General features: G+C 44.9%; 1 protein-coding gene across 1 annotated transcript in view; it reads left to right on the top strand.

Moving 5' to 3' along the window:
- Window positions 1–13,322, top strand: part of Bfsp2 (beaded filament structural protein 2) — a 53,794-nt gene that overhangs the window by 17,820 nt on the left and 22,652 nt on the right. The window contains exons 2-4 of the mRNA XM_036191800.1: window positions 8,995–9,077; window positions 11,067–11,223; window positions 12,337–12,498. Of these exons, the coding sequence (XP_036047693.1) occupies window positions 8,995–9,077; window positions 11,067–11,223; window positions 12,337–12,498 (402 nt within the window). The remainder of the gene's footprint in view (window positions 1–8,994; window positions 9,078–11,066; window positions 11,224–12,336; window positions 12,499–13,322) is intronic.

The following is a 13,322-nucleotide window of genomic DNA, read 5'->3' as shown; positions in this document are numbered from 1 at the left end:
TAGACCAGTTTGATCCAGAACAACCAGACTCCAGAGTGACTGGACCTGTAAACCATTGGAACACAGACAAGCATATAGGGCCTTGAAGGCTGCTGTCTTAGGCTCAAGCTTTATGCCTAATTGTGCTGCCTATGTTTGTGTCAAGTTGGCACAAGCTAGAGTCATTGGAGAGGAAGGAGCCTTGAGAAAATGCCTCTATAATACAGCGCTGTAGGAAAGCCTGCAGGGCATTTTCTTACTTAGTGATTGATGTAAGAGGGCCCAGAAGAAGGGCCACTGCTGGGCAGTGGTCCTCGGCTCTATAAGAAAACAGGCTGAGCAAGTCAGAAAGCTGAACCACCCACCTCACGGCCTCTACATCCTGCCTCCAGGCTCCTGCCCTGCTTGAGTTCCTGCCCTCACTGCTTTTGATGATGTACTGTTATGTGGAACTGTGAGTGAAATCCACCCATGTTGCTTTGGTCATGGTGTTTCATCACAGCAACAGTAGTCCTAACCAGGACACTATTATAAGAGGCACCTCTGATGAGTTTGATCCAGTCAAGTTAGGGTGACATGATCTCCTTCGGGGGTTTTAAGAGCACTCTGGAAGCAGAATGTAGACTACAATGAAAGAAAGTTTAATGTCTAGCTCAGTGCTAGACAACTTGTCTGTACTCAGTCCCAATCACCGCCACCACCACCACCATCAAAATAAAAGTACACTGAAGGAGCAAACACGGGGTCAGATAGCATAGGAGGGCATGATAGTGATGTGCACAATGGACATGGGGAGAGAGAAAGGCAGACAGCTGGGTCTGAGAGGCATCATAGAGGAAGAATGGACCAGACTTAACGTTGGATTAGATGTGGGAGATGAGAGGTAAAGATGTTAAGTGTGAGATGTCAGTGCAACTACCACAGAAAGATAAAGCGGGTGTGCATAGCTGCAGCTGAAAGGGAATTTCAGAACTGAAGGTGTAAATGTGGAAGTCAGCTAAGCATGATGGCGCACACCTTTAGTCCCAGCACTCAAGAGGCAGGATGATCTCTGTGAGGCCAACCTGATCTACACAGTGAGATACTATCTCAAAAGTAAAATAAAAGATAAATGGATACTGGGAGCATAAACAATTTCATTTCATATAAATGTCTGTGGATAGATAAGATTGCTTACAAATGAAAAGAAGCCCCAAGATCCAACCCTGAGAACCAGCTGCATTAGACCTCTGATAAGGGAGAATTAATCGGCATGCCAGGAAGGGCAGGAGAGTGGTGTCAAGGAAGCCAAGGGGCAAAATTGTATCCTTGGGGACACATGTGAGTAAGGGCTTGGCAAGATGGCAGTCTTCAACATGATGGAAGAGAAGTGTGGCTGAGTACTAAGGACAGATTTTGGCTTCTTGTTCATTTATTACTAGAAGCAAGTCATGCTGGGCATCCATCCTTACTTGAAGTCAAATAAAAGTGAAGATGTTTCTAAGGGAATCTCGTATCACCGTGCCAACTGAGTTAATTTCCCACGAGTCCCTTCTTGCCCAACTCCTCCATAAACCTACAGTTCAGGCTGCTGGGACACCAATATCTTTAACTCTAAATGAAGTATTAATGGAACTGTTGGGCTCACATAATGGCCTATTTTAAAATGCTGCTTGTCTTTGCCTTTTTAAAAAACACAATCATGGTTCAATCCCTCACCCGCCACCACCAACTCCATTTATTTTAATAACTATGTCCCCAGTGAAACAACATCAGGAAGAGATCAAATCCAGAACATCAGAGTAAGCAAGACTAGAGTTTTTCCAAAGACCACAGACAAAAGAAACTGTAAGAAAAAAATATATCAAGCCACTAGATGGAAGTCTTCATTCAACTGCCTGTGCATTCAAAAACGACATAAGCAAGGGGCCAGAGTGTAGCTCAACAGTGGAGTGAATGCCTAGCGTGTAAGAGACCCTGGGTTCAATCCCCAGGACAAAACAAGCAGGGGTGGGGAAAGTTTAAAAGAACAGATGGAGCGGGAGCAATGGCTGAATGCACAAACAGTCTAATTCATCCAACACTCATTGAACAGTTGTCTTGTCCAAAAGACAATTAACAGTGATAATAATGGCCACCAGGTGTGGAACACTCCCCCTGTGCCAGCCTGGCTGCTGGGTGTTTCCCACATGTTGAGTCATTCAATTCTCACAACTAACCCAGGGAGGAAGTGTTACTGTGGATGAGGAAACCAAATCTTTGTGTTACTTACTCTATGGTGAGGAGAAGAGCTAGGCGTAAGAATAAGAGTGCCGTCACCTCCAGGCTCTTTATACCGAATAGGGTGGAGTGATTCAAACACAATGATAATGGAGAGGAGGAGCAGAGGCAGCCATGTTCACCCCAGGCTCCAGTAACTCAGCCCAGCTCCATCATCAAGAAGTGTTTACTTTGTCCTCTCTGCTCTTCACCCCCCCCCCCCAACCAACATTGTCAATGCCACCATCATTCACCATTAGGAAGATAAATGACCCACATAAATACAAGAGCCTCCTCTGGTGCACAGCATCTTCTCTATCTCCTACAGTCTTCCTTCATAACCCAGATCACTTCGGTACCAGGCTCAAAAATTTACTCTGACTTCCCAGGAAGATCCCACCCCTTTCCATTGTCTCTGAGGCCTTCCTTCCATAGGTGTCCTTTGCTTGCCTCTTAAACCTCATCTCCCATAGTAGCGGCTCATTCTCTAACAACACGCGCAGAATCTGCCATCGGGTAACCAATAATCCTACGCAGAGGAGACAAAGGCAAGAATAAATAAGGCTATCCAGAGAAAGCCATGCGTGAAATAAACATTAGAGTAGGATTTATTTAGACAGCCAGGGCTGTGAGGTATCACAGGTGTTCCTGGTGTCCCAGGCAACCACATGAACAAGAGCAAGGGCATGCTGGAGGCATTGCTCTACAAAACGCCGATTCTTGAAATTGTGTGTGTGTGTGTGTGTGTGTGTGTGTGTGTGTGTGTAAGCCTCTATCCAGCAGGCTGCCTGGCACAGACTGAGTAGACCATGAATGGTAGTCATTATATGATGGTCATGATTCCTCTTTGTACAAAGCATTTGTTCAACACATGAGGGAGAGGTCAATGATTAAAACACAAGTCATTTGTGAGCCAGCCTCAGAAATCCTGATTCTTACATTGGGGGGGGGGGGTGATCATTTGAATTTCCCTAAGCTCCTAGGGATGCTGGGGATCATTCTTGAAGAACCACAGGTTAAGGTATCTTGAGGACATCTCCACGAGGGGAGCCAGAGGGAAAAACCCTCCAGCTACCCCTCCCTCAGCAGCCGTCCCTGCTTCCTCTGCTCTGCATCAGCCCCTAGGAACTTACTCTATAACACACCACAGCCTCTCACTGCCCACCCCTGAAACTCATCCACGATGTCTCCTCTGAATGGATCTCGTTTCTTCCTCCATCAGTACTCACAAGTCCCAAGTCCCTTACCCTCATGACCACCCGATCCCACAATCAGTTCAGACTGACCCTGCCCTGACTGGGCAAGTTAGTCAGGCTTGAGCTGCTGTAACAAAAATACCTGACTAAACCACGTGAATGGAAGGAATGCTTTTTGGTTCACAGTTTGAGGGCTTCTGGTCCGGTCAGTCAGCTTCATTGTTTCTGGGCTGTTGTGAGGCAGAACCATCAGTGATGGAAGGAAAAGTTGCTGACCTCAGGACAGCCAGGAAGCAGAGACATGGGTAAGATACAGCCCCAAGAGCACGCCCCAGAGGGCCACTTCCTATAACTAGGCTCCAACCTCCTTACGTTTCTAATACCTTCCAAAATAGGATCACCAGCCGAGGACTAAGGCTATAACACTTAAGTCTATGGGAACATTATATATTCAAGTCATCACATGCAGTCTCTTAGCAGGGGACCTGGCCTTAAACATAACTGTGATGGTGGCATTTCAGAGGGAGAGTAGGAGGAGAGGACTCCTCATTGGTGGCCTTCCCAGCACTCCCAGCCTGCTGCCCACTCAAGCTGCCAGGTTGCCTACTGAAGGCCACTATTCATTTATTTCTACAGTTTCCTCCCAGAGAGTAAGTCCTCATGGTTCCAGGGTCATGGGTAGCTCTTCTTGTGGACATAGTATCCGTCCAATGGCTGTACATCGTGACACTGTATTTTCTTTTGCCTTCTCCCCTAGAAAGAAAGTTAATCAGAGAGGCAATGCTACGTCAGTGAGGACCAGATAATTAATGTACATCTCTCATAGCTTAAAATAGAAATGCTCTTTCTTCTCCCGAGAAAATGCTCAGCAGCAAACATCCATCCATAGCTCTTCCCCCAGACTTTATCCACTCATGGGGATCTGGGAAGAAGGCTAGGGGTGGGGGGGATTGACGGGAGAGATGATTGAGTCAATGGGGTTAGCCTAGCGATCTCAGAATCTGTGGAAAAGATATCTCTTTATCTTCATGACGCAACCCAAGGAGGAGCCAGGAGTCCTGGCTGTCTGCATGGCAGGAAAAATGGAAAATGCAGTCCAGATGGACCTTTAAATTGTGATGAATTTTTTAGATTAGAACACGAACACACACACACACACACACACACACACACATACACACACACTCACACACACACACACTTTTGAATCATGCTGACTTGGGGTGGCATTCTGGCTCTGCCTGCCACTTTCCAGCTGTGTGATTTGGGGCAACTTCAGCTCTCTGAGTGCTGCTGTTCTCATGGGTGAATTGAGTGTGTTAAGAGCTTTAAAGGGGGCGGTGGTGCACACACCTTTAATCCCAGCACTCAGGAGGCAGAGGCAGGCGGATCTCTGTGAGTTCGAGGCCAGCCTGGTCTCCAAAGCAAGTTCCAGGAAAGGTGCAAAGCTATACAGAGAAACCCTGTCTCGGAAAACCAAAAAAAAAAAAAAGGTGCCACAGCATTTAATGAATTAATGAATTTATAAAGATGCCACAGCATTTAATGAAGTTGTGAATGTCCAGTATTGATGCAAGGTGGGGCATCGTCAGTGTGAACAATTATCTCCCCGAAAATAAATCCTGTGGTTTGTAGTGTTTGCCAGTTTTCTTGGTGTAAATATTCTGACCTTGACCAATATCAAGCTATCAACATCTCACTAAATGCAGGGCTGGAAAGAGATTCAGGGTACCACACAATATAGCATTTCCACCATCCAGGCACAGTCAAAGCAGAAAACCTCAAAATCAGATATCACATTCAGGACTACGTTGGGGGGGGGGGGACTACTGCCTTTTTATTCTGAGTATGTGCTGCTTTTATTTTTAAATTACTTAATTGTAAGCTCACATAATTTAACTTTTCATGATGGTGTGTTTAACAACCACCTCATAGAACTTCTAAAGTATTTAATGATTCGCTCTCACAGTCAGGATAAGTCAGCTCAGGCACATTGTGGGGGCACATGCTTAAACAGTCAATAAACACAACGTCCCTTCCCCCTTCCCTTCCTTTCTTCAACTCTAGGAAGGTTTTCCCTTACAGGCTTCATGCTTGGCCTTTGTTCAGGACCCCTCTGGGCCACTGTACCAGGCCTGAGTCTGTACTAAATCCCAGTGAAGGTCACAGCCCTCCTCATACCACATAACTGGCCTTTCTTTTTTTTTTTCCCAAGCTGGGGATGCCGAGGAACCACCAACCCCAGATATGGAGTTTCTGCCCAGTTAGGAAAGGCGGTGATGGGTACTGGAGGGCCCTCCGTGGTGAGAGTGGAGACTTAGTTTATTTTAGGATCTCTGTCTGGTTCGGGAGTGGGAAAGCATGGCCAGCAGGCTGTACTTTGGCAAGCCATAGCCTATAATTAGCCTCCACTTGAGGGTGGAATAAACCCTTGATTGTTACTAAACAACAGCAAAATGCAGGAAGGCCTCCAGACTCCCGCAGTCCTGGGCCCACACAGCCTCCAAGGATAGAGATTTGGATACAGCCCCCATATTGGCCTGGCAGGCAGCATCCAAATTACTCCTGTTCTCAGCCCAGAATGAAAACTCAAAGGCTGTCAAGGAGCAAAAACAAGGTGACCGGCCTTGTCTGACCTCTGAGAACTCCACCTTTCTACCTGGTGTCTTTGGGCATGGCTTTGAGCATCTTTGTATTAATTAATATTGGGAATTTGTAATAGATGGGAAATGTCACAAAGCCACGTGCCCCATAGTATTGTAGCAGAGCAAAGTAAAGAAAGTCTTTGGAGATCACAAGCTTGTCTACCCAAAGCCAGGGTCAGTTCTGCCTGGAAAGACTTGAAGCAGCCATGGATCCACCTTCTTTCTGCTTTTGCAGAACTGTATCCTGCCCTCTACACACATGTGTGCATGCACACACACAAATACACACACACATATGCAGACACAAAAATACACAAACACACACAAACGCATGTACATACTTACACACTCACATAAACGCCCACACATACCTGGCTTATTTCTTTGACTTTTTCCTTTTCTTTTTTAAATAAACTTAATTATACAAAAATTTCAAGAAACCTATTTTAAGAATTTTGACTGTCAATTGTCTAGGCTCCACATTCAAACATTAGAAACACTGAATTAGGCAAGTTAAAAGTTCAAGGCCTGTTTGAGCTGTAGAGTCAGTTCAAGACAAGCCTAGACAACATCGTGAGACCTAATCTCAAGACAGAAGTAAAGAGCCAGTGAGATGGCTCGGTGCATAAAAATGCTTGCCACCCAAGCCTGATGATACAAACTTGAACCCAAGAACTGACATGGAAAAAAAAAAAAAATCCCAGGAACATTTGGAAACTCCCTTCTTGATGGCTTCTTAGAAATAACCTTCAAACCAGATCCAGGGAGTGACTGAGAACTGTCACCTGTGGTCACATCATTCATTTATTCATGCATTCATTCAACAAGTTTTCAACATGTCAGCCAGTCTGGACATGGTGCTGCATGCCTGTAACTTCAGCACTCAGGCAGAGGCAGAAAGTTCAATGCCAGCCTGGTCTCGTAGTGAGTTCCAGGCTGGCCGGGACTGTGTACTTTTGGGGACCCTGTCTCACAAAAGTAAAAATGACAGAGACCTGTAATCCTTGCTACTCAGGGTTCCGAGGCAGGAGAACTGCAATCTCAAGGTCTTCCTGGGCTACAGAATGAATTCAAAAACAGCCCATACAACTTAGGGAACCCTATCTCGAAATAAAATGTACAACACAAGCTGGAGATACATAGTGGTAGAGCACTTGCCTAGCATGCTAAGGCCCTGGGTTCAAGCTTCAGCACTGAAGGAAAAAAGTGTATAAGCCCCAGCCTGGGGAAGTGGGCAGGGCTTCTTAAGCCAGTGGAAGAAGAAAAGGTGGGTTAAGGAGAGAAAGTCTTTTTTAAAAGATTTATTCTGATGTGTATGTGTGTGCATGTGCCACGTGGGTTCAGGGGCCCAAGGAGGCCAGAAGAGGACATCAGATACCCTGGTGCTGGAGTTCCAGGCAGTTGTGAGATGCTGGATTTTTGGAAACAGAACTCAGATTCTCTGGAAGAGCCACAAACACTCTTAACTGCCAGCCCATCTCTCTGATTCACGAAGTTCCATTTGTGGGAGAAGCAATGATTATGCTCCTTGGTCCAGTCTGACCATCCATCGATTTAGTTTCATGTCACTGAATCTCCCACTAGCAAAGATGGAACTAGCTCTTCAAGCCTGGCCCTTGAGCACACTGGCAAGTGGCTGAAGGAGACCATCTCCTGGCTCGTGTGTTTCTCATCTCCTAACCTTATTCCTGTCTTTCACCTCCTATGCAATAAAGATCTAGAAACTCTAGGCCCAGGGGTGTACAAACGAAGCCTATATGCTCAGTAGTGTATAGTTAGCTAATAATAGGGGGGTTGCTTCTATTTTTAGTTCCTTGGGGTTCATTGTTGTGTTTATGGTTTTGTTTGTTCTTTGAGAGACCTCCACATTGTTTTCCATAATGGCTGCATTCACCTTGCCACAATGATGTGCAATCGCTCACCATCCTTGCCAGAACTTGTTACCATTCATCTTCTTGATAACATACACCTTACTGGTAGGAGGTGATATCTTGCTGGGGTTTTAATTTGCATTCCCCTGATGATCAGTGATGCTGAGCATGCTAATTAGCTTGATATAATCATTCCACAATGTAAAGCAGATATTAAAACCTCAGATTGTTCTCTATAAATACACAACCATTGCCAGCTAAAAAATGAAAATTCTTGGCTAGGTGTGGTGGAACATGTCTGCAATCCCAGACTAGTGGGATGGAGATTGTGGATTTGGGGCTAGCCTGCCCTATACAGCAAGATCCTGTCTCAAAAAAAAAATACATTTTCTTTTCATTTATTTCTACTTTGTGTGTGTGTGTGTGTGTGTGTGTGTGTGTGTGTAGGTATTTTGCCTGCTTATATGTCTGTGTACCACATGCATGTCCGGTGCTCACAGAGGCCAGAAGATGTCAGATACCCTGAGTCTGGAGTTACAGAACATTGTTTAGCCACCATGTGGGTGCTAGAAATCAAACTCTGGTCCTCTGGAGGAGCAGCCATTGCTCTTAACTGTTGAGCCATCTCTCCAGCCCTATTAACAACTATTCCTAAAAGTAACTTTGAACCCATACACACACATGTATGTATTATATATGAATGTGCATGTACACACACACACACACACATACAGCACACACACACGTGTACACATACACACAAAGCCAGTGAGACTTCACTGCAGAAGCCAGACCACATTCCTGGAGGAGCTGAGAGCTCCAGGCTATGGCGGCAGCTATGAACTCATCTGTCTTTGAATCACAATTTTATCCCAAAAATCTTACTCTAAATCTCACTCTAAAATATCTGAAGGACATCCAGATTTATGCCTTCTTATCTCCTTCTTGTCGTGAGAGAGGGAGACTCATCCTGAAAAGACAAGCTGTTGTGAAGCTTCAGCTCTTCCTCCAGAGCTCCAGGCCCCACACAAGCCACTGCTAAGCACCCTCTTCTCTTTGTTCCAGGTGGGAGAGGCTGTCTTGGAAAATGCCCGGATTATGCTGCAGATGGAAACGACCCAAGCCAGTGCGGATGACTTTAAAGAGAGGTAACGCTCTGCAGCAAGGGGCCCTCCCTCCCCATCCAGACTCCAGACCATTGCAGATAATGCTGCCCCAGAGCACATCCTTCCACCACAGTAGAAAGGTGGCCTGAGACAACAGGAACTCTAGGAGAACCCAGAGCCACAAAAAAAATCAGGACTTAGGGGCTCAAAGACTGTGCCCAGTGTTACTTGCTTTACAAAAGGGTCTTTTTAAAGAAAGATTATTATTAGTGATGTGTGTGTGTGTGTGTGTGTGTGTGTGTGTGTGTGTGTGTGTGTACATTTGTCATGGTACACATGTGGAAGTCAGAATACAACATGTGAGAGTTTGTTTTTCTCCTTCTACCATGTAGTTTCCAGGGATTGAACTCAGGTACTCAGGCTTGACAGCAAGCATCTTTACATACTGAGCCATCTTGCCAGCCCTCTTTTTGGTTTGGTTTGGCTTGGTTCCTTCAGTTTTTGTTTTTCATTTTGTTGTTGTTATTTAAGATGAGGTCTCATGGAGCTAAGGTTGGACTGAACTCATTGTGTTCAAGGACAACCTTGAACAACTGATCTTTCGACCTTCAACTTCCAAGTGTCTTGACTATAGGCATGATTCACCATGCTTGGCTTGTTTTGAGATGGTATTTTACTCGGCTGACCAGGACAGCCTTGAACCCTCAACTTACATACTTCGTAGGACTACCAAAGTAGTGAGTGACTTTGAGTATTTCCAGAGTCAAATTCACCTTTTTATAAGACTAGAGGTTTAAGCTTTTATATGAAGAAATAATCAAGTATTAGAGCTTTCCACAAATGGATCATTGGCCTTGAGAGGGAATGAGTTCCTCAGCACCCAGAACATACAAGTAGAGGTTCCAACAAAATCACCTGTCACAAATGTGTCCCTAGGGATTCTGAATATTAAAATTCACTACAGGGGTTGGGGATGCAGTTCAGAAGACAGTGCTTGCTCAGCGTGCTCAATCCCCAGTCTCCCCCACCACCACCACACAGACACACACACACACACACACACACACACACACACACAAACACACACACACATCTTAAAGTGAAGACTTATAATCCTAAAACCTTAAGGTGCTTTCTGAAATAGAAATGTGGATTTTGCCCTCCTGTGGATGTATGGAGGCAACTGGGAAGTGGTACCACCATGGTATGAGGAAAGGGCATCATGAGAAATCAACAAAGATGTTAGGTAGTGTTTAGAAAGAAAGCCTAAGGGTTGAAACTCAACATGGACAGTTTTGATACAAGCATGTCCACACACATATTCATTGTTTTAAAAGCCATGTGCTTTTTGTTGTTTTATTTGTTTGGTTAATTGGTTGTGTTTGTGATGTGGATATTCAACTTAGCCCCTCACAAGCAAGGAAAGTGTTCTACTACTGATCTATCATTTAAATCTCTGGATAGATAAACCCATGCTTCTCCCTTCCCCTAAAGAGAGCAGGGATAAGGCAAAAGTACCTTGCTACACAATAGATATGGACGGAGCTGGGCTGCAGCGCCCCCTGTAGGTTAAGTGAAGTACTCTGATAGGATTCATCAATACCTCTCTCTGTACCCACTCCTTGCCATGGTTCCTCCTTTACACAACCTACTTGAGTTTGTAGTCACAATCAAGAATTGCAGTATAGTGTTCATTTCTGGATCCCCAGTCTGATATTTAGCAGGACTTCAACAATGGTAAATGATCCTTGGATGAAGAGGAGGACAGCTCAGGATAGAGACAAAGATGTGGTATTACCTTTCTGTGATGAGAACTCCTGAGAGTATCCGACTCCAAAAGTTTCACAAAGCTATGTTCCCAGAAGCTGGCTGCTAATGTGTTCATGTTAATATTCCTGCAGCAATAACAGTAACAGTGCCCCCAAAGCCACTGGAACACAATGAGCATTTGTTGCCTGTCACATATGGGCCTCTGGTTTGTTTCCTCTTGGGGGCTACCCAGCCATGCTGATGAAGTCCCTTTGTCTGCAGATATGAAAATGAGCAGCCGTTCCGGAAAGCAGCAGAAGAGGAAGTAAGCTCTCTGTACAGAGTCATTGATGAAGCTAATTTGACAAAGACAGACCTGGAGCATCAAATAGAAAGCCTGAAAGAAGAACTGGGCTTCCTGTCACGGAGCTATGAAGAAGTAGGTGGGGCTGGGAGTGCTAGGCTTCCCCTCCCAAAGCAGAGCACGCACCTGTGCGGTTGGGACCTCCAAACACAGGTGTTGGGGACACTTCTCTTTGTTGCTCACCCAGGCCCTCATAAAATGCTAGTAAAGGACTTTATAGTCTTTGTTGTGGATCAGATTACTCCCTGCAAAAGTCTGAAACTCCAATGTCTTCAAGGACGAGGTCAATACATACGTGGAAGCAACATCCATAAGCAGAAATGACTCTTAGAACTACTTGGGAATGAGGGAGGGTCTCCTAAAGTGTTCTAGTTCAGATTTTTTTTCAACACTCCATGAACAGGATAAGCTGAATAATTCTAAAGACAGACCCACACTTTAGTTCCCATAAACTCACTAACAAAAGAAGGCTGTATCTGTAAGTGACAGGACCAGAAGGTACCTTGGAGGGATGCAAGGATGTGGTCTCATCACCTGCAGGAAACACTAAGCCACCACACACACACATCACTGTCTGACTCATGGTCCAGGATGCTTCAAGCTGAGCATTATACCTCACTGAACCATGCTGGCACTAGGAAGTTCCTCCTGTGTCCAGCCTGAAGAGGACAGCAACTATACGCCCACTCCTTCCTGTTCCTGGTTCAGTTCCTGAAGACCATGCTCCAGCAGTAACCCCTTAGACTCCAGAGTTAGCTTTAATCTCCTTTAGTATATCCTGACTTTGCGCCAGACTTCTATATGCTACTATACTGTATCTATAAACTTACTTTTGATTATGTGTTTATTTAGTTTTTTGCTTTGGGCATGGGAATGGGCTTGAGAAAAATCTAAGAAATGTATCCTTCAGAAAAGAAAACAATACCTACACCTAGAAGATCTGGGACTTTGCCAGTCTCTGTGATTCCCATGCATGGTGCAAAATAAACAAACACATTGATTATTGATGATAGATAGATAGATAGATAGATAGATAGATAGATAGGTGATAGATAGATAGATAGATAGATAGATAGATAGATAAATGGAGGCAGAGTAGCACCCACAGAGCCAGCTGTTCCTGGCTAGACTTCCCCATCTGTTCTTTCCTCCCTGCAGCTTACCTAAGGTGTCCAATGTTGTTTTCAGGATGTGAAGGTTCTGTACAAACAGCTGTCGGGGTCTGAGCTGGAGCAAACAGATGTTCCCATGGGCACTGGTCTGGACGATGTCCTTGAGACAATCCGAATTCAGTGGGAGAGAGATGTGGAAAGGAATCGAGCAGAAGCAGGAGCCTTGCTCCAAGCTAAGGTAAGAGACAGGCCAGCATCTTCCCCTGGGCCCTGGAAAGAAAGAGGCCAAGCAAGATGGAGGCAGCCAGTGTGCAGAAGAAAAGCAGCCTTGTAGCGACAAGCTCGGTCCCTGTAGAAAGAGGAGAAATGCAGATTAAAGTAAGAATGCTTGTTTGCCTCTCTGAAATAAGAAAACGTTTAAAATGACAATGTTCAGTTCGGCAGCTGTGTAAAGGATTCTCCACTGCATCGTCAAAGATGTAAGGTATAAGCTGCTATCCAGCCTTTGAGTGAGGGATTTTATCTTCTGTATCAAGAGTGTTTATATGCTCCTCTCTGCCACTTGCAGCCTGCTACCTACCTGCTGCCTGCTACCTACTAGCTGAACATCTGGACAGCACCTTAAAGAAAGCATTAGGAATACAAGGGGTAAGGATGTAGCTCAGTGGAAGAGTGCAGAGCGAAGGAAAGGGAGAAGTGAGGGGGAGATGGAAAGAGAGAGGGAGAGGAAGAGGGAGGGAGAGAGAGAGAGAGAGAGAGAGAGAGAGAGAGAGAGAGAGTTTATATCTAAACCTACTCCCGAAGCATTTTAAGGGTTAAATAAAAAGGTGGTAAAAATTTATAAATGTCTTACCATAAGAGAAAAACTACACCACCACCTGACTATGTTATGTGCAATGAAACCTGCTATTAGAAATGATGCTTATGAAGTAATTATAATGACACAGGGAACGCTTGTAGAAAGCAAAATGGAAGAAAAGCAATTACAGAATGATGTATACTAGGGACTGACAAGAAGGGTTTTTTGTTAAATGGTAAGTGCTTTAGACTTGGGAAGCCAGA

This window comes from Onychomys torridus, chromosome 7 (assembly GCF_903995425.1).
Source record: "Onychomys torridus chromosome 7, mOncTor1.1, whole genome shotgun sequence".
NCBI classification, from domain to species: Eukaryota; Metazoa; Chordata; class Mammalia; order Rodentia; family Cricetidae; genus Onychomys; species Onychomys torridus.
The sequence above is the reverse complement of the archived record's forward strand: the minus strand, read 5'-3'. Positions and strand labels throughout refer to the sequence as shown.